Source organism: Haliotis cracherodii, unplaced genomic scaffold (assembly GCF_022045235.1).
Source record: "Haliotis cracherodii isolate W230 unplaced genomic scaffold, xgHalCrac1.p SCAF_7, whole genome shotgun sequence".
In the NCBI taxonomy this organism is placed as follows: Eukaryota; Metazoa; Mollusca; class Gastropoda; order Lepetellida; family Haliotidae; genus Haliotis; species Haliotis cracherodii.
The window spans coordinates 21,296,517-21,319,926 of NW_027266330.1; the positions used below are offsets into that span (position 1 = coordinate 21,296,517).

The 23,410-nt window shown below is 40.8% G+C and overlaps 2 protein-coding genes across 2 annotated transcripts in view; one reads left to right on the top strand and one right to left on the bottom strand.

Moving 5' to 3' along the window:
• Positions 1-7,208, bottom strand: part of LOC139447062 (protein SPEC3-like) — a 28,869-nt gene extending 21,661 nt beyond the window's left edge. Inside the window, exon 1 of the mRNA XM_071228218.1 lies at positions 7,150-7,208. The gene's annotated coding sequence lies outside the window, so the exon portion shown is untranslated. The remainder of the gene's footprint in view (positions 1-7,149) is intronic.
• Positions 7,209-13,173: 5,965 nt separating this feature from the next.
• LOC139448732 (uncharacterized) lies at positions 13,174-19,189 on the top strand. Its single transcript, XM_071230274.1, has 4 exons — positions 13,174-13,482; positions 15,733-15,801; positions 17,810-17,899; positions 19,133-19,189. Exons 1-4 carry the CDS (start codon positions 13,174-13,176, stop codon positions 19,187-19,189), a joined length of 525 nt encoding a protein of 174 aa, XP_071086375.1.
• Positions 19,190-23,410: the final 4,221 nt, after the last annotated feature.

Here is a 23,410-nt window from a genome sequence, read left to right on the forward strand (position 1 = left end):
CATGTTTCGAAGTTCCTGGAGTGTCTGTGAAACACGTGGTTGACGTCGAAGGCGCCGATCCATCTCATCCCACATGTGCTCGATTGGTGAGAGATCAGGTGAGCGAGCCGGCCAGGGGATGACATTCACGTTGTTTTGTTGTAGAGAATCCTGAACAAGTCGAGCAATATGAGGCCGGGCGATGTCATGTTGAAAGGTAATGCTTGGATCATGACGACGCAAAAACGGTAAAAAACAGGGCCGATGATCTCGTCGCGGTAGCGCTGTCCATTGAGATTTCCCTCTACCAATTTCAAACGGGTCCTCTGTTTTGCTGTAATCCCAACACATACCATATAACGCTGACGCCCCCGAACCGATCTTCTTCAATGAAACAATGATTGACGTAACGTTCACCTCGACGTCGGTGCACTCGAATCCGTCCATCGCTATGTCTGAGGTGAAAACGAGACTTGTCAGTAAATAGAACTTGTCCCCACTGCATGGCCGTCCAGCGTAGACGCTGTCTGCACCACTGTAGACGTGATTGACGGTGGTTTCCTGTCAAAATGGGACGTCTGGCGGGTCTTCTGGCGACAATCCCTGCACATCTGAGGCGACGACGTACGGTTTGTGAAGATATTCGTCGAAGGGCAGGGATGCTTCCAGCAGTCACTGTTGCTGGCTGGAATCGATTTCGTAGGTGTCTTGTTCGATTCCAGTTGTCTTTTCGATGATTGGTTACACGTGGCCTGCCACTCCGAGGATGGTCTCTGAGTGCATTCGTCTGTTGCCAACGTTGCCATAAACACCAAATGGTGTTTCTGAGGACGTTAAATTGTCTTGCAACATCACGTTGACTCGATCCTGCTTCAAGCATACCAATGGATCGCAGACGCTCATTTTCGGACAGGCGTGGCATTTCGTAATGTTGAATAATTGCGTAATTTTGTTGTTTCTCTGAGTGGTTGTTGTCAGCACGATGCTAAACAGTGCATATGGAATCCCGTTAACGCTCACGTTTTTATACCAGGGTGGCATTATGACCAGGGTGGCATTATAACAAGGGTGGCATTATAACCAGGGTGGCATTATAACTAGGGTGGCATTATACCAGGGTGACATTATAACCAGGGTGACATTATGACCAGGATGGAATTATAATCAGTGTGGTATTATAACCAGGATGACATTATAACCAGAATGGCATTATAATCAGTGTGGTATTATAACCAGGATGACATTATAACCAGGATGGCATTATAATCAGTGTGGTATTATTAACAGGGTGACATTATAACCAGGGTGGCATAATGACCAGTGCGGCATTATAACCAGGGTTGCATTATGACCAGGGTGGCATTATGACCAGCGTGACAATATAACTAGGGTGGTATTAAAACCAGGGTGGCATTATAATCAGGATGGCATTCTAACCAGGGTGGTATTCTAACCAGGGTCGTATTATCACCAGGGCGGCATTATAACCAGGGTGGCATTATGACCAGGGTGGCATTATGACCAGGGTGGCATTATAACTAGGGTGGCATTATTACCAGGGTGACATTTTAACCAGGTTGGCATTCTAACCAGGGTGCCATTATAACCTGGGTGCCATTATTACAAGGGAGCCATTATAACCAGGGTGACATTAAAATCAGGGCGCCTTTACAACCAGCGTTGCATGATAACCAGGGTGCCATTTTAACCAGGGTGGCATTATAACCAGGGTGGCATTATAACCAAACTGTATATGGTCGAGAAGGAAGGCTTCAGCTAATACACCTGAGGCATTGTACAGGCGACGTGTCAGTGTATACAACACTGGTTACCTATTCACGTGGGACGGTAAGAATACATTCTCAGCACCCTATTGGTTGTAAGAGGCGACTAACTGGGATTGGTGGTGAGTCTTGATGAGCTGGAATATTGCTGAGTGCGGCGTAAAACAACAAACAACCAAGGCTGACGGTACATACACGGAGAGGAAAGTAAAGACACAGACACACACCCATCTTCATCTTCCAGAGGCAAGGGAGTTAACTGACTATAAAAGTCCAGTTTCCACTCTTTCCGAACAAGATTGATATTATGGAGTTACATTTTAACTGGACTAACGAGTCTATGCATAGTCCAATCTAAATCGCGCAAAGAAATCGAAATCCGGTTCGTAAACTGTCGGGCAGATGTCGGTCGTTGTCAACAGATATTTTTCCAAATCTTTTCAGGTTTTTAATCAAGGTGCTCACGTGCTTTGATGCATTTCGCGATGTAAGACCCGTTTTATCATAATATAAATCTTAATTATAGATCAGATCGTCCTGACTGGGCGCCGCCATTTTGTTTGAAGCAAATGCAAGTAATGCAAGAGGTGAAATCGGATTGGTCCATAGGAAAGGTCTAGAAGAGACATGACTCGTAATAACCACTCGCGGCGCTACGATCGAAGAGTTCAAGCCTTGTTCGGCAAGGCTGGGAACTGGACCTTTAAAGTTAGTTAACTCTCTTGCCTCGGGAAGATGACGCATCTTGTAAAGACGATAAACTGAAGCAGACCAGGCCTAACCAGTATTAACGTGGACCCGAATAGCCTTGATCTGTCGTTTTAGAACTGGCTAGATGGTGAATTAATCAAATGGCTTCATTTGGTGAGTGAGTGAGTTGTGATTAACACTGCTTTGAACAGTATTCCTGTTATATCACTGGGCGTCTGCATAATGTGGGACGAAATCTCGAAGTGATGCAGCTCTCAGATGTGTACCACTTTGGTGAAACCCACGAGCATGCGTTCGGGTATGGTGCTGACAAACGTAAAACATAACAGGGGCGTACCGGGATTCAAACCCGCGATCATAGGTTTCTAGCATGTCAAAGTGACGCAACTCTGCACATCGAATTGCGGCGCCTTAGACGACTTGCCCACCCGTACCCTCATTATCCAGATGAGTATGTCAATCACTGGATTGTCTGGTCCAGACTCGATTATTTACAGACCGCTGTATACCACATGCTGAGCAAAATGACTCAAAAGACTTTGTCTTAGTTCTGACACCCTCTACCTTCGAAAATAACGTTTGCCGGTTAGCTCTAAACACTTATCACAGAATAGAATGTAAATATAAAACGTCAACGCCAGAGAGTAACCAGTCTCAATTATCCGCCGAAACAGATTCCATTGGGCGTAAAGGCAAAAAACATGTCCTGCACTACTTGTACAACCCGCCACACACAATCTGCATAGAAAACACGCAATGTGTCAAATGCTATAGGCGTTACAAGCCGCCAAGTCTTTGTTTGAGAACGTTCAAAAAATAGAAAGAGCGGTTGAGCCGCAGACGTAATTGTCTTGCTATTGGCAAGTATCCGTGATACCTCCAACTTCTATTGGTGAGACACACCAACATCGTACCAGGAGATCCTTTGTTGCACAATGCGTCTCGACCTTCCCTTGCCCTGCGTTGTCCTGCGTTCCCTATCTCCAGCTCGGTCTGCCTACGTAATCGAGCTGTCTGATTGTATAATCCTTAACTAGTGATGCACACATGTGCATGTTAGAACAGTGTATCAGCCAGCGACTCTTAGCATCAAGGACAGTCATGTTTACTGGGCGATTATCTCAAGCATGGGCACAAGCCGTGTGCGCCTGTTGTGCCTCCATTGAACCAGACCTACTCACAACTTTTGCGCTAAGATATTTGAGAAGGACATTTCTGTGTTTTCTTTTTTTTGGTATAATTTCTTTATTTTTCTAGAGAATTTACACGGTTTTACATGATAATCCACAAATATCAAGCATGACAGCTTGGCCAAAGCGTATTGCAGTGATCTCTACTACAATTAATAACGGAAGTATACTTTGTTAACTTTAAGTTATAAAATTCAGTGAGTTCCTGTTTAAATTGGAATGTTGGTGGATATTCAGACAAAATAATAACAAGGATTAAAGGATTGTTATTTTTCGATAAAAAACCAAAAAGAACATTTTCTTTGGATATTGTTACTGTGTTTTTTTGGGTGTGCCTCAGTGGACAGAGTTTGATCGATGATACAATAAGTTCTATTTACCTTTAAAATATTGAAAATGGCGACAGCACATATACTTAGTTATTAATGTTGCCTTTCAAGATCACAGATAACAGAGTTCACTGATGGAGCATATATTGTATTGGCTCCATTGGTTCTTGTGTCATGTTTACATGTTTTGAGCTACCAACTTCCATGAAAATACCTGCATCAAAAATATTTTAGTATGAAAGACTCTTAAAAACGGGGAAAGAATAAAGGAATTAAAACATCATGGAGATGAAAGGTTGGTGTTATTCCTGTAAACTGGGTATCGGTAGGATAGTGGTTAAAGCGTTCGCTCGTCAAACCGAAGAGCCGGATTCGATTCCCCATATGGGTACCATGTGTGAAGTCAATTTCTGGTGCCCCTCCGTGATATTGCTGGAATTCAGCTTACAGAGGCGTAAAACCACCTTCACTTATGTTGTCAAGTGTGACTGACCATCTCACAAATATCTACTTCAATCACCGTGGTGGTTAAATCTTAAGTATCGTTCTCAATCGAGTGATGGACTGTCGCCTTTTGAGAGTCCCCACTGGCATCGCGAATAATACGTTCCCTACTCAAGCTTTTGCTGTTCGTGACAAGAGTAAATTAGCGAAATTAAAAAAAAATACACCTTGGGAAAAGGAATGCGGGTACATAACAAGATTTGAGGGTGTCTGCGGCGTAGGTAGGCCTCAAGCCGATTAAAGGTTTAAATCTGATATGACAGATTCTACTTGTTTGAGCTCTTGACTGAGAGAGCGAGAGAGAGAGGTGGGAGGGGAAGAGAGGGGGGAAAGAGAGAGAGAAAGGAGGGAAGGAAGGGAGGGAGGGAGAGAATTGACAATTAAAGAGGAACACTTTGACATTCAAAAATTTCTTTTGAGTTATTAACATGAATAAACCATATTGTTGGATTTAGTCATTACCATGACAAAACATCAAAGGATAGATTTAATATTAAGTTCACTTCCTTGGTTTTGAGCACATGTAAACCGCAGGGTTTAAATACTTACAATGGTTTTATGATATTTTTATCATGATAATACGTTAATATATATATAGCACTTATCCACACATCTCTGCTAACATGCGGTTTATATTTATGCCCCGATCAGTGGATCCAAGTAATCATTCTCAACTCCCTGGGGAGTATATAACACATGCTGCCTACAGATGCAAGGAAGTCTCACATATCGATTCCCTCTTGGGTGAACGGAGGCACATTTGAACTTAAGTCAAGAGCCCAGAGTAACACCACACGTTTAGATATTTTTTTCGGGAGTTTACACGTATTTACCATTTGTGAGCAGTTTGTCATTGTCATATGTGTGCTTCATAATATCATAAAGCAGTTCAAAACACTACCCAACACACGCTGGGTACTTGGGTCATCCACTTGAAACGTGCTGTTACGTACAGAGAAGACTCTCAACGCCACACCTTTCTGTTCCTTCTCTCAACCAACAGGCGTTATCTATTAGTAATCCATCAGATTGTAAACATAGTCAGACAAATACAGATCCTGGACAACCGAATTTCGTTGTCGCTAACAACGAGTATCATGTGTTCGGAATGGACTTGTTTGTTCATAGCAATTAAAACTAAGCTTTGACAGTAATGTTTTATTCAAAGTCATTCATTGGGGATTTCGAAAGTATGTTTTGAAGACATGTTTTCATTAAGAATGGGCTAACATGATATTGCAATCGTGCCAGTGTCATTGAAATCTAATTCTGCCGCAAAGAACAACACATTTTAAGAATTAACAAACAATAGGAAGGGATAACAAATACCGCATAAACACTAATCTGCTTGTTTGTTTCTTGTGTCATGCCGCACACAGAAATATTCCAGCTACATGACGGTCGATCAACGCTACTGGAATAGGATGACATGCATCAACGAAGTCAGCGAGCCTGACCACCCGAACCCGTTGGTCGCCTCTTAGAACAAGCATGGTCGCCTTTTACGGCAGGCATGGGTTGCTGAAGACCTATTCTACCCCAAATCTTCACGGGTCTACACTAATCTTATACTACTCATTGCACCAACCTGTTGTTCTAGACCACTTGCCTTTGTCAAACGTTTATCATCATGTAGTATGTTGCATAATGTGAGTGTGTGAGTGCGTGCGTTGGGTTTAACGCCGCTTTTAACAGCATTACAGTTATATCGTTACGTGTCAGCTTAATGTGGGATGAAAGCCCGAAGTGATGCAGGTCTCAGACGTTTACCACTTCGGTGAAACCCACGAGCGGTAAGGTGCTGACAAAACTAAAAACATAATCGGGGCGAACCGGGATTCGAACCCACAATCATAGATTTCTGGCGTGCCCAAGGGACGCACTCTGCGCAGCGAATCGCGGCGCCTTAGATGACTGGGCCACCCGTGCCCCCTTATAATGTCTTAATGAATATAACTTTGTTTGAGGTATTGACATAAGCCTTCCTGGCTCGTTTACCAGACGAGATTCATTGAATCAAAGTATATTTTGATCATATATTAAGAGGGTTAAATGGCAAAAAGGCATGGCTCTATTGATATACTAATTGCAATGATGGCTTTATATTACCCATATGGGTACAATATGTGACATATCTTGTGTCCTCTGCCGTGGTATAGCTGGAATGTTGCTGAAAGCGGCATGACACCATACTCACTCACTCCATTGGTATTCACTTGTGTTCATTTCGAAAATGAATCTGGAGTGCTTTAACGACACGTATGATGTCAACAATAATGTCCACGTACGACATTGAAGGAAATACGTAAATGCGCAAGTCCCCATCAACTTGTTCTTAATTAACCCACTTAGCATATTGAAATTATTATGGTTTCGTATACAAAGAAGAACGTTTTGTTCATTATAAAGTTAATAAAACCAATGATACTTTTATCATAAAACATTTGGACAGGTTTAATCTTCTCATTTTAGAATGTTTACACTCACAGATGAGCAGAGACCATTGTTGGCATGTAGAACCACACCATTACTGTTTTAGTTTATATACAAAGGTGTACAGTCATAAAGATTAATACTTTGTACTTTTTTACATTATGCAAAAATAACATCGCATCACTTAGAAGAAGTCAACATCATGACAATTTAACTTACCTGAATGTTCGCTGTTTGAAACGGAGGAATAGCCACACAGGGGAAGAGATCAACTCTAGTTCTGTCAGTGTGTTTGTTGACTGACTGTCGCCTTGACTACTATTTCCTCTGATGTCAAACATAATATATTAAAACTTCAGTTACTTCCCTTGGTCTAACTTGCATGTTGCATAACAGTACAAAGGCTTGTCAGATGTCTTTACAATGCATGCAGGAACGTTTTCAGGTTTCAAAAGGAGTTTGTCGGTTTAGGTTTTTGTAATAACAGAACGAAGAGTAATTTGAAACGTATATATTGACACTCTGCCGATCTAGATTTTATGCAAAGTACGTTACACGGCCAGTTGTGGCCGAATCCAAGTAGTGTCAAAGTATAAAAATGTCCACATTTTAAAACTTGAAATGGATGTTATTGAACCTATGATTAGAAAATTTTAGTAAAGGTCGATTCTTTGTTTGTTTTGTAACCAACTTTAAAAATTCGGCTTTACATTTGTCGAATTTACATTTTTCCTTCTTATACATGACTTTCTTTTCGTTGATATGTCACATATACGGTTTATCGATCTCGTTCTAAGACTTCAGTTTGGGCAAGTGTGATCAAGTGCTCTAAGACATGCAGAGTTGCTCCCCTTGGCCGTGCCAGGATCCAATGAGCTTGGTTTTCAAATTTCAGATACGCCCCGATTATAATTGGTTTGTCTGCATAATCACCGTGCTCGTTGGTTTCACCGAAGTGTTTTAACTTTATGATATGTGAATATTTTTTCCTAACTCTCCAAAGTGACATAAACTAGAATTGCAGGAAAAACATAAATATTACAAACATATATTCTTGTCAGCTAGCTGTTGTAACTTACATGGGTCAAGACTCGTCAACGGTTGCGCCGAACCTCAGACTCGAAACTTTATCTGTGTCATACGAATTCGACATAACCTTATTCGAATAATAATCTATCGCTCTGTGTCTTCGAGTCCAACATGTATGAAACGATAGTTTAACCCTTAGACTTGTCAACCATATACGTTTATATGTCATCGCAATGACAAGAAACCCGTGAAGACCCGGGGTAGAATAGGTCTTCAGCAACCCACGTTTGCTGTAAAAGGCGACTATGCTTGTGGCGTAAGAGGCGACTAACGGGATCGGGTGGTCAGGCTCCCTGATTTGGTTGATGCATGTCATCGTATCCCAATTGCATGGGTCGAGGCTCATGATGTTAATCAATGGATAGTCTGGTCCAGACTCGATTATTTCTGTGTGCGGCGTTAAACAACAAACAAACAAAGCATTGACAAGAATTTGATATTTTGAGATTTGAGAATTTGATATTTTGTCTCGAAATGGAACCTCAAAACAGCTGTCGATCGAAGACGTGACCTTCTGTGTAATATAATATTCATGATAAAATTCAGGTACATATCAAGTGGATTCTTACTGTCTCGAAATGATTTGGCAAAGTACTGGTGGTTCCCATTGGTTACGTCCTACGTAACAAAGTCTGTATTGTTAACGAAAGAACCAAAAAATGCTCATTTGACACCACGAACAGACAGATCGAATGGTTCTCGTACAAATACATAATTTATCATGTACAGAGTGTCATATATAACTGAAATCCAGATTCACCAATCGACATATACCCTGCAAACACTGTGTATACGCTTAAAAGAACAAAAGCATTTAAGTGTGAAAATATGTTTTGTAAAATAATACTTTTAAAACATACAGGTAAATCAAACTGCTTTTTGGGACAAGTAGCGGCCACACTGGAAAATTACATATATAACGTATTTAACATGTCACCAGTCATTTTTAAATTTTCAATTGTAACATTGAAAAAAATGCTTGTAACAGGACGCCGAATCTATCTCACCCGACGTCACTGTATCTGACAACTGCTTTACCACGAATCCGTTGTGTTGGCGAACGGCCAACATGTTTGATATTTTTTCTTCGTATGCTAGGTTTACTTCCTTGTCCAAATCTGAGGGTTGGTCAACGCGACACATTGAAGAGCCTGTATAGTGCAACAAGCCTTTTATTAGAATGGGTCTGTCTCTTCAGGGGGCGGTCGGGTAGCCTAGTGGTTAAAGCGTTCGCTCGTCACGTCGAAGACCCGGGTTCGATTCCCGACATGGGTACAATGTGCGAAGCCCATTTCTGGTGTCCCCCGCCGTGATATTGCTGGAACATTGCTAAAAGCGGCGTAAAACCATACTCACTCAGTCATTCACTCACTCACTGTCTCTTCAGTTACCCTGGCCGCCGATCGATCACCCATAGAAACTGTATCAATATTTTCTCTATTACACGCTGGGTCTCTAATTCAAACCAGGTCTCTAATACACGACGGGTCAACGGCTCTTTGAACAGACGGCCTAGCGTCTGATAGAGAAAATACGGTAGCTTGATATATCGGGTGTGTTTGGTAACGATATGATGTTCTAGGGATATAGCTAAAACGGCACCTCAGCAAAACAGCACCGATTGGCGAAAACAAAACCTCGCCTCAAGCGAAAACGGCTACTATTGCCCGGCGATAACGGCACCTTATTATTTTTACATTGGTCAAATAAATGAAATTAAACTTACATGGTAACTTGAAAACACCAATAATTGTGAAATGTTAAAACAAGTTTACTTTAGAAATGTGCCTCTACTCCAACTATATTCCTACTTAGCCTATACGCAACTCAACTTATTGTGAAGACATAACATGCTTTGAAGTAAAATAAATGAAATTAAACTCACATCGTCTCTTACAAACACAAATAATTGTGAAATGCTAAAACAAGTTTACCTTAGAAATTAGCCCCCTACTCCAGTTTACTCCCCGACTTTGATTTAAGAGGCCTAACCTGGTGATGTCAGATCACAATTATTCACAATGGCCTTTCGATGTGTTGCATGCGAGAAGATGTCAGAAAGAATCAACATGCTGTATCATGTGACAACTGTGACTAGTGGACCCATCCTGTATGTGGTACCAGACTTTCTGTGGCCCGTTATCGAGAAATTAGCTTAGTCAGCTACTATCACAATGTTCGGGGGTACATGGGCCGCTATTGTTAACACGTGGCGAAGATATAACAAAGGAGATAAATCAGATATAATACTACATAAATCGTTCTTATCGTTATTAAAAATAGAGGTGCCGTTTTCGGCCAACACACAGTTGCCGTTTTCGCCAAATGCTGCGCCGTTTTCGCCAGAGAAATCGGTGACGTTTGGCTGAGGTGCCGTTTTAGCCTGCACCCATGTTCTAGGCCGTAACCCTGCTTAGAAGATGAGATTACAAGACTTAACGAAGGCATATCTTTTGCAAACAAATGATTATGTTTATGAAACTGTTGGGGGCATGTTCGAAGTGAACAGACTCCGAACCGCCAATGTCCTCTTTGAAACAACCGACACTGAATGTAAATATAACCTTATAAAAAGTGTTTCAAAAAACATTATTAATGACAACATGTTGTTTACAAACGATCGATATTCATTGCCATCTCCGTTGGCCACGGTAAGGATTTGACACGAGGGGAGTTTAAAGTCCATCAAACACTCCTCCCTTCGAAAGGCCATGAGAACAATATCCAGACATGCACTTGATCATATGGGGCGGTCGGGTAGCCTAGTGGTTAAAGCGTTCGCTCGTCACGCCGAAGACCCGGGTTCGATTCCCGACATCGGTAAAATGTGTGAAGCCCATTTCTGGTGTCCTCCGCCGTGATATTGCTGGAATATTGCTAAAAGCGGCGTAAAACCATACTCACTCACTCACTTGATCATATCAACTTATCAAACTTGATGAAATGCATTTCAGGACACACAAAATTAAGCAAATCACACACGAACCACTGTTTCATGCCCACAAATGTTGCATGTCTTTTCTACGCTGGCGTCTAATCCGTGAAATCTTGAAATTGACAGGTCACAAACATGCAGTTTCTCGTGTCGTAAGCGACTGTTCAGTCGCACGCCTACCCCAGTTCCAGTTCTCTTGGTATTCGCGTTGTCCAATCTGTCTCATTCCCATTCACTTTACAGGTTAATGTTAAACCACATGACAGATCGGGTTTATCATCGTTCCCCATGCAACTTGTCTGAACCACATAACGATTCGAATCGGCATGGCGAATGAACGTTTTAACAACAGGCAACCGCGCCGCCCGAATGAGCTGAAGGTCCCAGGTACTCAAGGTTACACAGAACCAAATGTTTTCCCATAGACTTCTATAGTAACGTTATATTTTTTTTTAAATAACTAAGCATTCAACAGCTATTACCTGTACGTGTGTGCACAGTTTGGCTTTAGAGCAGCAATATAAAAATAAAAAATGACCAGCTTAGTCAGCTCCTTTTCCGATTACCGGAAGCTAAACACAACACTCCCAGTTTCGCACCAAATGTCACCTACTTGAAAATAGCTGTGGTCACATTCAGCACAAGTCATCATGTTGAAAAAGACAGTACTAAATATAGAAAAACATGGTCAGTTTTAATAACTGGATGGATGTACATTTGAAAGACATAAAAATCTTACAGAATATCCTCCAATCACAGCCTGCAGATATCTCTCGATCTGTACTGAAGGCTCCCTACGAAAACCGCACTGTCCAAACTGGTACTGATTTGGTGTAGTAGAACCTCAAGGCGTTAACGGACAAGTCATATGCATCACGGTCACCCTGTCGGGGGAGGACACCCAACAATGGCACAATACCAGATCACTTCATACAAATTAGTCATCTGTCCTTTACTTGTCAGTCACACACACACACACACACACACACACACACACACACACACACACACACACACACACAGTCATCTGCTCGATTGATCAAATACGTTCAGCCTTTATGTTGACAATCATGTGAAACAGCCATTGATTTATTTATTATCCGTCGCTTCTAATACCATCCGGTAGTTGAGGACATTTCTTCGACAAAGATTATTTGTACCAATGAAATAATACATCCCAATCCATTTCCCGATCCTTTAACCTCTCGCAATCCACTGTGGACTCATAGTTGGGTGGCTGATTGTGGCAACATGATTATCAGTGAAACGTGTGAGTAGAATTATTCCAAACCAGAATCAATCTACTTAACGAGTCCCCATGACATCAAATAAACACAAGTAAAAGGTTCTGACAAGGACTGTGTGTGTGAAGCACTTGTTCCACTGACGACGATAGTATGAAACCTCGCACCATTGGTACTACACTTGTCATAGTAAAGATAGGTCCATTAAGAATTCATTGGTACTACACTTGTCATGGTCCATCAAGAATTCACTTCACCAGACCCATCTGAATGATGTCACATCAACATCCAACAGTCGCCATTCGCCTGGTCAGGAGCAAGATGTCAAAGATTCACCCTTTGAAATCGGGGGATGAGGAGACCGATTCACCCTCTGAAATGGAGTGTTTATTCAAACCTTTGATGACAGTCCTAAACATCGGTGGAATGCACACGCCAATTAAACGGAGAAATGTTTCTAAAGTCATCAGCATCTTGTACTCTGTAGTCATCAATGTGTTGCTATGGCTTGCAACCTTGCGGTTCTTATTCCTGTTCGCAGATGAAATTCAAACAGTTGGTAAATTGATGACTACGCTATCCTATTTTGGGTTTCATTTCAGCATCACCTACTTATACACTGCAACGTGTTTCAGCGTTTACAAGCACCTGCCAAAGTTCTTCCGAGAATATGATCTGTATCGCAACACGCATGGCTCTGGTCTTCAAAATGTCCAAATCAGACGTTACCTCACGGTGGTGATTGTGATTTGTGCTGCAGAAATAACCATTGATCTACCGTGTATATATCTGGCATCATTTCACAATGTGGACCACAAAGCTCTCTATCTTACGCCTATGAAGCACATCTCACAAGGTTATCACCAATTACTGAAAGTAGTCTACGTTCTGTTGCTCTTGGTAAATCAAATACAGCTACATTTCTTCCTAATTTTTTTCATATTCATTACCTACTGTCTCTTCAAAGAGTTTTCAATGGTGAATGCCCGGATTGCCAAACTGTGTGATAAGGGAAACGAAGACATACCATCGTCGTCAGAATTTGACAGAATGCGTCGACAGTTTGAAGACACGTGTTCTCTTGTCAGCAAGGCTAATGAAGTCTTCAAACACGTGATCGGTTCCTGCTACGTTGCGTCAGTCCCTGTCATTTGTCTCATGCTCTATGGCTTGATACACGTCAACATGAATGAGGGGGAATACTTTATGCTACCCATGGCCATGGTGCTACTCATTAGCATGGTTGTTATTTCAACCCTCACTTCTGTGGGTTTGAATATGAAGGTAAGTGAAACGCATTATAATGAATTATTTGAATGAAAGGTTCATTGAACCAGCTACAATTACCTTTCGACATACAAATACGTGTACCATCACATATTGCTGCAATAACCATATGCCAGACTATAATTGAAGGAGTTAGTTTTCCGTTGCTTTGAACAGTATTTCACGACAACATACTCCAGATATCGAGATTACTACACGATTGTCTGTCAGATACCATTGATCTTACAACGAGTTGTTTCAAAACGTATCTAACGAGCGAAAACGAGTCAGATACGCGTTTTTACAACGAGTTGTGAGATGAATGGTATCTGACTGGCACGAGTGCAGTAATCTGTTTCTTACACACCCTCAAATCGCACCTTTTTAGCATCGAATCGATGCATTTTGTCTATTCTCATGATCGCAGCTGTAGCGCTTTAATACTTAACACCAGTGCCATAAGTGACGTCATCTTATGTACTGCTTACTACTGATAAAAATTGTGACCGTAAAAAAAAAGGGTTTCCGCCACATCTGTGGATTATCAAGGCGATGATGATAATGCAAACTAGATAAAAACAAAGAACACGCTGGATGCCGAGTTAAAAGTTTACACCTCAAAGCAATTACCAAATATGTGACCGCCTCCGTGGTCTAAAGGTAGAGCGTCCGCCCGGAGAGCGGAAGGTCCAGGGGTTCGATCCCCAGCCGCGTCATACCAAAAGACGTTAAAAGATGGTACTTGTTGTTACCCTGTCTGGCGTTCGGCATTAAGGGGCTAAAACAAGGACTGGTCGGATCGGAGTCAGTATACTGTGTCTGAGTGGGGTATTCATGTTAAACTGCGGCATGGTATCTCAGTGTGCTAGCACTATAAATCCGCATCAGTCCGGACTAGTACAAGCACACACACACATACACGTGCATACACGTCGCTATATAAGTGCAATAATTTTGGACGCGACGTTAAACCCCATTTCACCTCACCTCACCAAATATGTACAACAATGTTTACTTCCGTATGACATCACTACCGGTGACAACTGACAACAGTACATTGCAGCAAGTAGATATACAGTTTTCCGATCACAGTGTTCGTTTCCACACCTAATTTATTTCGCATGATTTCATCCAGATAATTTGCATTGGTGACAAAGACATTTTGTAATTTGTTTCTAAAACGTATGAGGAATTCAGGGATGCAAGTATAGCAGCTGAGTTTAAAATATACCTGATCGGGCGTCTCATAACCGGCATTTTGTAAACACAATCCAATATGACGGAACGTACACTTCGGCGTTCATGTATGCGTATTTTCCAAAACATTCCAAACGATTCTAGACTATCAACGACGTTTCAGAATTATCATGAGGGATTTGATACCCGTCATCACTAATATGCTATTTTTCTACTTTAATTTTTCGAGTAAATATCCGATATTTAGATTTCTAAACACACAGTAAATAACCCCGTGAATTGTGATTTGGCGAGATTTACGATGTACCAAATTTTCAGAAGTCAATTTCAGTAATTTTGCTTAAAATGGCAGTAAATGATAAACAGAAGGGGAATTCAAAACTGTGAAGTGTATTAGTTTGCATGATGTATTTTGAATTTTTTTCAAGTGAGGGTTGAAGAGGAGGGACACATGTGTCGCTGTTGCATCCAGGGGATTTACCCTCTAAAAAACGCATTATAATATTATCATTATTATCATCAGATAATGTTACTGATAATAATAACAAACAAACTCGTTGAAAAATTCGATTTTGTTTTTTATTATTATCATTATTTAGTTTATTTTATTTTTATTTTTATTATTATTATTATTATTATTATCAATTACACGGTCCTGTGGTTCAATACAGACGTAGGTGAACATTCGACTGAAGCACGAGCAACTTATGAATGGTTTACACTCAGGAAAGGACTCCGTCACCATGTGACCTCAGGTCCGTCATAATCTGATCTCAGGTCATCACCATGAGGTATGTGTGGTATCAAATTCAAGGCCAGTGATTGGCTACTCCATGGTGATGACCTGAGGTCAGATTATCGAACCAAAACACTCACTCAACAAGTGATGATAGTAACGGTGGTAAAGTAATGAATAATAACAAATTTAATTCTTTGAAAGGCATTTAGAAGTGATACCCATTAGGAAGAGAATTTATGGATGTCAACTTCTTTATTATGAGGAACACAACGTTTCGGAGTATATGCTTACTTCTTCATCACACCTGACACGTTTGTTTGAATACTTTGCAGGCCCATTCGTCATTGTCCCATCTTTTGATGTGCGACTGTTCTCGGCTGTCAGACAGGAGTCTGCATATTGTAAGTCGATAGTCTCTAGTTTGACACAGTTTTTGTCCAAGCATGACGCCCAAAGGTCGCAAATTGAGAAACACTACATGAAACATGAGTAAAATCTTAAAGAAACGCTTGGAATATTTCATCCGTGCAATCAATATTACAGTATCGAAAATAAATTGAAACAAGTTTTGTTTAATCCGCGGGGACCATGTAGGGGAGGACAGAAGGGTCTAACCTGTTTAACCATGGCAACAATTCCAAGAGGCAAAACACTTAAAATGTTCAACATTGCTTTGAGTTTTATATCTAGTCCTAATTGTGAGAACATTGTGAGCCGCTCCTGCGTGATGCCATGAAAGAAATATTCCGCACGCTCACCTCGCTCTTTGGCGACTCGGGTAAACAAAGACATGAATAGAATTCAAGTAGGACCAACTCGACCACATTTATGAACCACCTAAATATCAGACCCGTGGAGATCCAGGGTAGAATAGTTTTTCAGCAACCCATGCTTGCCGTAAAAGACGGCCATGCTTGTCGTATGAGGCGACTAACGGGATCGGATGGTCAGGCTCGCTGGCTTGTTTGATGCATGTCATTGCGTTGATCGATGTACATGGTGTCACTCACTGGATTGTCTGGTCCAGACTCGATTATTTACAGACCGCCGTCATATAGCTGGAATGTTGCTGAGTGCGGCGTTAAACAACAAACACATAAACCTAAATATCACGTTGGTTGGCCTAATAGGGCCCTGATTAAAAGCGTTTTCTATATGTTTGTTTTATTTAATGAAATAATACCAAATCACACGTGCCTTAAGTTGACAGAAGAAGATACTGAATAAAAGACAAGGATCCACATTGATAACAGTTAGCTATTAGTTTTTTAGGTCAGTAAGCATTTAATGATAAATCCATAGACTTTCTCCCATCTCTCAGACTACACTGGTTAACCTACGGCGGACACACGTTTCTAGCCAAATAGAACATCAAAGACGTTGCATTTTTGCCAGTTGGTGCTACCTGACAATTAAGTCTGATCATCTCAGTGAATTCCGGTTTCCAACACAAGTTGACTATTCATATCAGATGCACGTTTGCCGGACGATGGAGGCAAGTTGATAACTCTGCCTCGAGAGGGGACGACTCGCCTTTCGGCTTGAGCGGGGATGAGACGATTATTCACGAATTCCAGGAGAACTTCAGGATACTTCTTTCTGGACGCAACACATTTTCTCAGGACATGCTGTCCCTCCGTTTGAAAGACTTTAGTAACGTTTCTTCCGTTTTGTACTCCACGACACGCAACGCTTTCTGCAATGTGAGGGCTAACTGCCAACTTCATACATACCGCAGTGGTGTGCAAGCAAGCATATTTGCCCTGATCATTGCTATTGAAGAATAGTAGATTAATACCACTTATATATGTCCATGCTGATGTCTCTACCAGACTACGTATAGGGCCATAATAGAAATACAGTTTATCTTGGCATCATAATCTGACCGATTCATATATGTTTAAACAGGTTCTTCCTTCGACTCTTACGAAATATATTAAATCTCACTTTAATTCGATTTTGAAATTTATCAATAGATTTGGGAGGAGCGTCAGTGTGTTTTCAAGTTTGTATCAGTTGGGCATTATACGAGGGCTTGTCAAAAGCTTGTTCTAAGCCTGACTAACTTTCAACTATGGGCCATAGCAAAGTGAACTAGTCAATGTAGTACATTGTTTAAGTGGTTCATTGCAAGCGTATTTGGTCTGTTGAGGTCGTGTGTATATAAGTGATGTTGAACGTGATGGGGGTCCAAATGGACAACGATGACCTCAAAGCTGCCGTGAAAGGGTTTTTCAGGGTGGCTTCAGAAAACGCCTTCCTGACTGAAATTGAAAAGCTTCACTATCGATATGAGAAGTGTATTGGAGAAAAATAAAATTAAAAACACTTTCACAATTGTTAGGCTTAGAACTTTTTGACCAGCACTCGTATTCTGTAATTGCAACAAACTGTCCATATCTGTTTCAGATTAGCATCTTCATCACAAGACTGACAACCACCAAAATAGGGTTTACCTTGTACAATCTCTTTACTATCGATAGTTCGACCATCTTAATGGTGAGTAGTATTGCATAATAACATACACTATTAACCCAACACGCAAATATGCCCATTCGTGAAGGTCGACCTGAATAACTCTCACTGCCTCTTTATTCAGAAAGCAAGTGATAATAATTTTCTATTGTAAATGTACACGCAGGTTGTGTATGTATAAAAAAACATCTTCGGATCTATAACCTTCACAAAAAGAAATACAAATTCAGTTTTGAAATCAGTTTTCATAACTTAAAGTTTGAAACGTTCTACTCAATATCAAGTCTTCAAACATATGTGATTATCATAGTCATACATTTGCCAGGTATGGGGCGAGACTAGTAAGTTGAACAATGCTCGGCTCCGGGGGTCTGTCTATTCAGAAGTTATTTTAATTAGAAGCAATTAGACCTGTCAGCAAAATATTAATAAGTCCCACGCAAAATATATGAAAAAGGGCTAAAGAACTGGAAAAGACCATATTCGACTAATTTAGATACATGTTTGTTTATGGTCCAAGCCAATTTTGAGGAGAATAAAGACCGGAAGCGCAATCGTTACCGTTTTACTCACAAGGTGTCCAGAATATGGAGTGAGTGAGTATGGCTTAACGCCGCTTTTTGCATTATTCCAGCAATATCACAGCAATATATACGTCTCTACTTGTTTGTTGGTAATTGAGAGTACTGTCATTGAGCTGCTGGGAAATTACGAATATTAATGATATTTGTCTCGATAAAATGAGATTCCGAGTATAAAGTGTCGTTTAAAGAAACAAAAAATAACAAAGTTTGAAAAGTCGCCTGTTGTGAAATCATGAACTGTTTAAGACTTGAGCCATTGGTGCTGCAGTATGACGTCATTTTGTTAATTGGCCAACCAGCTTTGAGAACTGTTGAGATGTACATGTTATGAGGCGGGAGGTTATTACACTCGACCTTTGACACCTTATGTGGAATTGGTGTTACTTCACGCCTCGCTAGCTTCCAGTTGCAGTGTTCCCTTGTGCACGCCCGAAACTTATGATTGTGGGTTCGAATCCCGGTTCTCACCGATTATGTTTCTAGGTTTGTAAGCACCATACCCGTCCTCGTTGGTTTCACAAAAGTGATAAACGTCTAAGAAACGTATAAGACTTGCATTACTTCAGGTTTTCCCCCCACAATATGCTGACACGCCGTGATATAACTGGAATACTCAAAGCAGCATTAAAACCAACTCAATCACTTCTATCGCAGTATTTGTATCTGTCTTCAGCTTACTGGAACTATGCTGACGTACGTGCTGGTGGTTCTACAGTTCAAGCCTGACTAACAGTTTCTTGTTGTGAAGACCATGGGAACTTGCAATTGAGGATGATCACGAATATTTTAATTGTTAAACATATGCGTGATGAGTGAAGACGTATTCTCATATATATTGCACACGTTGTATGAATATTTATTGATGGTAAAAAATAATTGTACTTTTGTGCATGTTCTCATAGTGAATTTGTCAGTTTAACGTGAACTGAAAGCGAACAAATTGACTGCTGAAATTGTTTTTCATGGATCAACTATATACAGTAAAAACATGATGACAGTAGGCATCGAGTCACACACACTCACACACACACACACACACACACACACACACACACACACACACACACACACACACACAATGTACAATAATCTTGAAAGCGACGTTAAAACGCAATTCACCTCATCTCATCTACGTTTAATGCGGTATTTGCGGTAGGAACTACCACACTCTTACTTACTTAATTTAGAAATTTAACGTGCGCTTTCCGACATATGCGTATTTCGCGCACCTACCGCACTCTCGATAGGGGAGCTTATATAAGTGATCTGACAGCTCAATATGACGTCATGATAACACACAACTTCATTGGTTAATGCATTAACGGGTGATGACATGAAAACACCCACCTACGTGGGCCGTTTGACAACAAGGACGTAAGTTTTAATGGCAATAAATATCTATCAAACGATTCCAAGACTTTTAAACACACGTGTACATGTAGGTCTTTGGTTTCAAACCCTGCCTGCCATGTCGTCTTCACATCTTCAGAAAATGTTACTGTGGAATGTCCACAGTACAAGTCCAATATGTCCACAGTACAAGTCCAATATAATTTATATTTTGTGACATTTTCATTTCACACATTAACATCACCATTTATAACATTAGATATGATGTGTTCAGCGCACAGACAAGAAAAAAGTGCCCTAATAGACTTATCACAAGAAACATGAAGTGGTCGGACATGAATTTCAGTAAAAACGGGGAAATGGTCAATACCCAACGCATCGGGAAATTGATCCCCGATACATGTACTGGCTATTGGTGATGGTATCATGGGAAAATTTAAAGGGGAAAAGGTCCATTTGCCAAGATCCATGCGGGTCATTTTAAAGGACAATGTCTGCTTCATCCAAAAGTGTTCAGTGTTCAGTGTTTTGTTACTTCCCCAAAACACATTATGGCTGTAAAAGTCCCCACATGTAAAATAAGGGCCTTCATTGGGTTCAACTAATTTCAGGTATCCATCTACGTTTGGTTTACCTGTATTAAAAATATTAAAAATAGTAATGGTTTGTCTTCACCATAATGAATCTTTATGCATTAGCTTCATACACAGTCTTTGGTAATTTGTGAACCATATACGACAAATCAGATTCAATAAATATAGCACAACCACCTCTCCGAGTACTTTTGGTATCCGGTTTGGTTGTTAGTCTGTTCCGTCGATGACCAAGATAACCCTTAATTCTAAAATGACTCTCTGCCCAAAGTAAGGTTCCCTGTAACTAAGACAAAATTGTTATGGATGAGCAACTTCTTTATTACAATTGGGCGACGTTTCGGTGTAGATTCTAACACCGTTATCAAGCAAAGAATGAACCGAAAAGTCGCCCAATTGTAAAAAAGAAGTTGCTCATCCATAACAATTTTGTCTTAGTTACTATTCCAACTTCTAAATGACACTCAAAGAGGTTAAGGTTCCCCGTACACAACTAACTTCTGGTAGCGGTGACCTATTTGATAGAAAATGGTTTAAATTATCTCCATGTGCATTACATCATGGTCAGTAACACCAAGGCTATATCCATGATTCTGCCCCAACATGTAGCACTCTTAAGATATCCCTGGGAACATCGACGTAGAGATGGGGGTTTTTGCCGCTGCGGAAAGGCAATTGATCTGATCTTTCTTAGAAGTTGCATTGAAGCATCCGGCAACTACCTCAAACTAGAAAACTGAAAAGGCTTGGGGGAAAGTACCAAGGATTGGGTACTGGCTACCTGTGGAGCGTTGACTTGAGGTGTAACAGATGGATTTGATGTACACTGGTTTGAATCTGACACATGTGACTGACATTTACAAACACGGGTAGTGTTGGACACAGACCTAGAGGTTATAAGAACATATCGGATTCAACTGTTGTTTTAGTAGCTTATTAAGAGTTGGATTTTGATATCTGAGCAGCAGCAGCGAAGGGTGGAGTTGGAGTGGACTTAACAGTGGACATAAGAGTTGCTTCAGCATAAGAGATTTTATTCTCTACTCGTCCCTTTTCCACAGACACTGCCTCCTTGTATTTCTCACATTCCGTGTAGGCCGCGCCGTTGTTACCACCACAATTATAACATCAGGATATATTTTCTGAAAAAATAAGAAACATTCTGCTCACCACTGCACCTAGAGCATACAGGGTTTTTATTTTTACCTCGAGTCGCCACATTGTAACATCTGACAGCTGGTTATATGTATAGATGCACCCGAAAGGACTGATTAAACATCCTGACACGGTCAGGCAAGTGAGGGGTTGAAAATGTAAGAAGGATTGACAAAGTTATCTCATTTTCCTTTCCACGCATAAGTCGTTGGCCACGTGTGACCTTTTGACCCATCACTTGCTCAACTATCATAACCACATTCACATCTGACCTGTGAAGATCCGGGGTAGAATAGGTCTTCAGAAACGCATGTTTGCAGTAAAAGGCGACTATGCTTGTCTGTCGTAAGAGGTGAGTAACGGGATCGGGTGAATGAAATACACAAATTTGTCAAAAAAGGCCAATATTTGACACTATGCATTCTACAATGACTTACCTTTTTGATAATACAGACAATATAAACCAAACTTATCAATAAATATCGACCCAATATCCTGAACCCAATACAAGCTCTGATAGCGAAACAACTGACACACACGTCCGACCCTGTCCCAAGAAGGTACAGAATGAAGGTAAGATCTTGCCTCCCTTTGTCAATGAAGCATGCCACGTGTCTTACGGTTTCGTCAATTTAAAGGAACGGCTATGGTACTGATAAACCTGGAAACACAATCAGGGAGAAACTGGGATTCGAACCCACTACCACTGGTTTCTGGCATGTCTAAGGAATGCAGCTACAGCACATAGACTACTGGGCTAGGCGGGGAATGTGGAATGATGCGCGAGTGTATGTGTATACATATTTTCCAGTTAGTTTAAATTATCTATCTGAATGTGCCAATGGGGTGGGTAGCCTAGTGGTTAGAGCGCTACCATGCACCCCCACGGGGTTAATTCTACGCATGGGTACAGACTGTGAAGTGTTCACTTGAGATTTAAATCATTAAGCAAAGGTAATGGGTGTTTGCTCCAATTTGTTCATTTATCTGTCCAATTAGAAAAGAAGGGGGCTAAGTGTGCATTTTATTGCGCTTGCCGCACATATCAACCATCAAGCCAAGTTAACATTTTGTCAATTGGGAAAATCCCTTTCTGCGTCAACACTTTCGTTAATACGTATAATTAACAATATTTAACTTTTTTAAATATATTAACCAAAAAGGGATAGAATGTTTATCTGCAAGCAAATATCATAAATTTCGATTGTTTTCTGTGTGCTATATCTTTCGCAAATCGACCGCGCGTATTCACGTATTTCCCTCAATTTTTAACGTGCCGCGACATTCCATTGATGACATGATACAGTGGCAGGACGTCAATCAGCCAAGTTACAATGCAGTGACTTCATTGTTTGAGGAACGTTGCGATAGTACTCGCATTCGTATTTTTGATGATTTGAATGTAAGACATGATTCCAGTCTTCACCTCCGTTATCGGCGATAGTTTGACATGCATTATATCCTTGAAATAAAAGTGACAAAAGCCCTTCCATAATCATGAGAAATATCTGCTAAAAGCAGAATCCGTTGTACGATTCCGACAATAGCATAAGCACATATGCACAAATATACCCCTGAGTGGCAATATATAGAGCAGTCTATTCCCAATGCACAAAACCGGTTTCATTCTGGTTGTCTCGGAAACGTAGTCGCTTGTGCAATATGGCGCTTTCAAGTGTTCTGTTTACCATTATACCCTACAATCCTAAATACAGCACCGTTACCATTGTCGCGCTCGCCTACATTTCTGTAGTACCTGAACTGACAACGATCCCTGCAGAATGAATTGATGTTTTCTGGTCAGAATTAAATTTCAGTTCGGATTGTTACACATGCTACCGCTGCACATAGGT

Excerpts from the sequence above, each read along its gene's own strand:
- LOC139448732 (XM_071230274.1), top strand. The coding sequence starts at position 13,174 with ATGGTGAATGCCCGGATTGCCAAACTGTGTGATAAGGGAAACGAAGAC. Across the intron at positions 13,483-15,732 it reads CTGTGGGTTTGAATATGAAG|GCCCATTCGTCATTGTCCCA; the intron begins GTAAGTGAAACG and ends AATACTTTGCAG. Across the intron at positions 17,900-19,132 it reads ATAGTTCGACCATCTTAATG|CTTACTGGAACTATGCTGAC; the intron begins GTGAGTAGTATT and ends ATCTGTCTTCAG.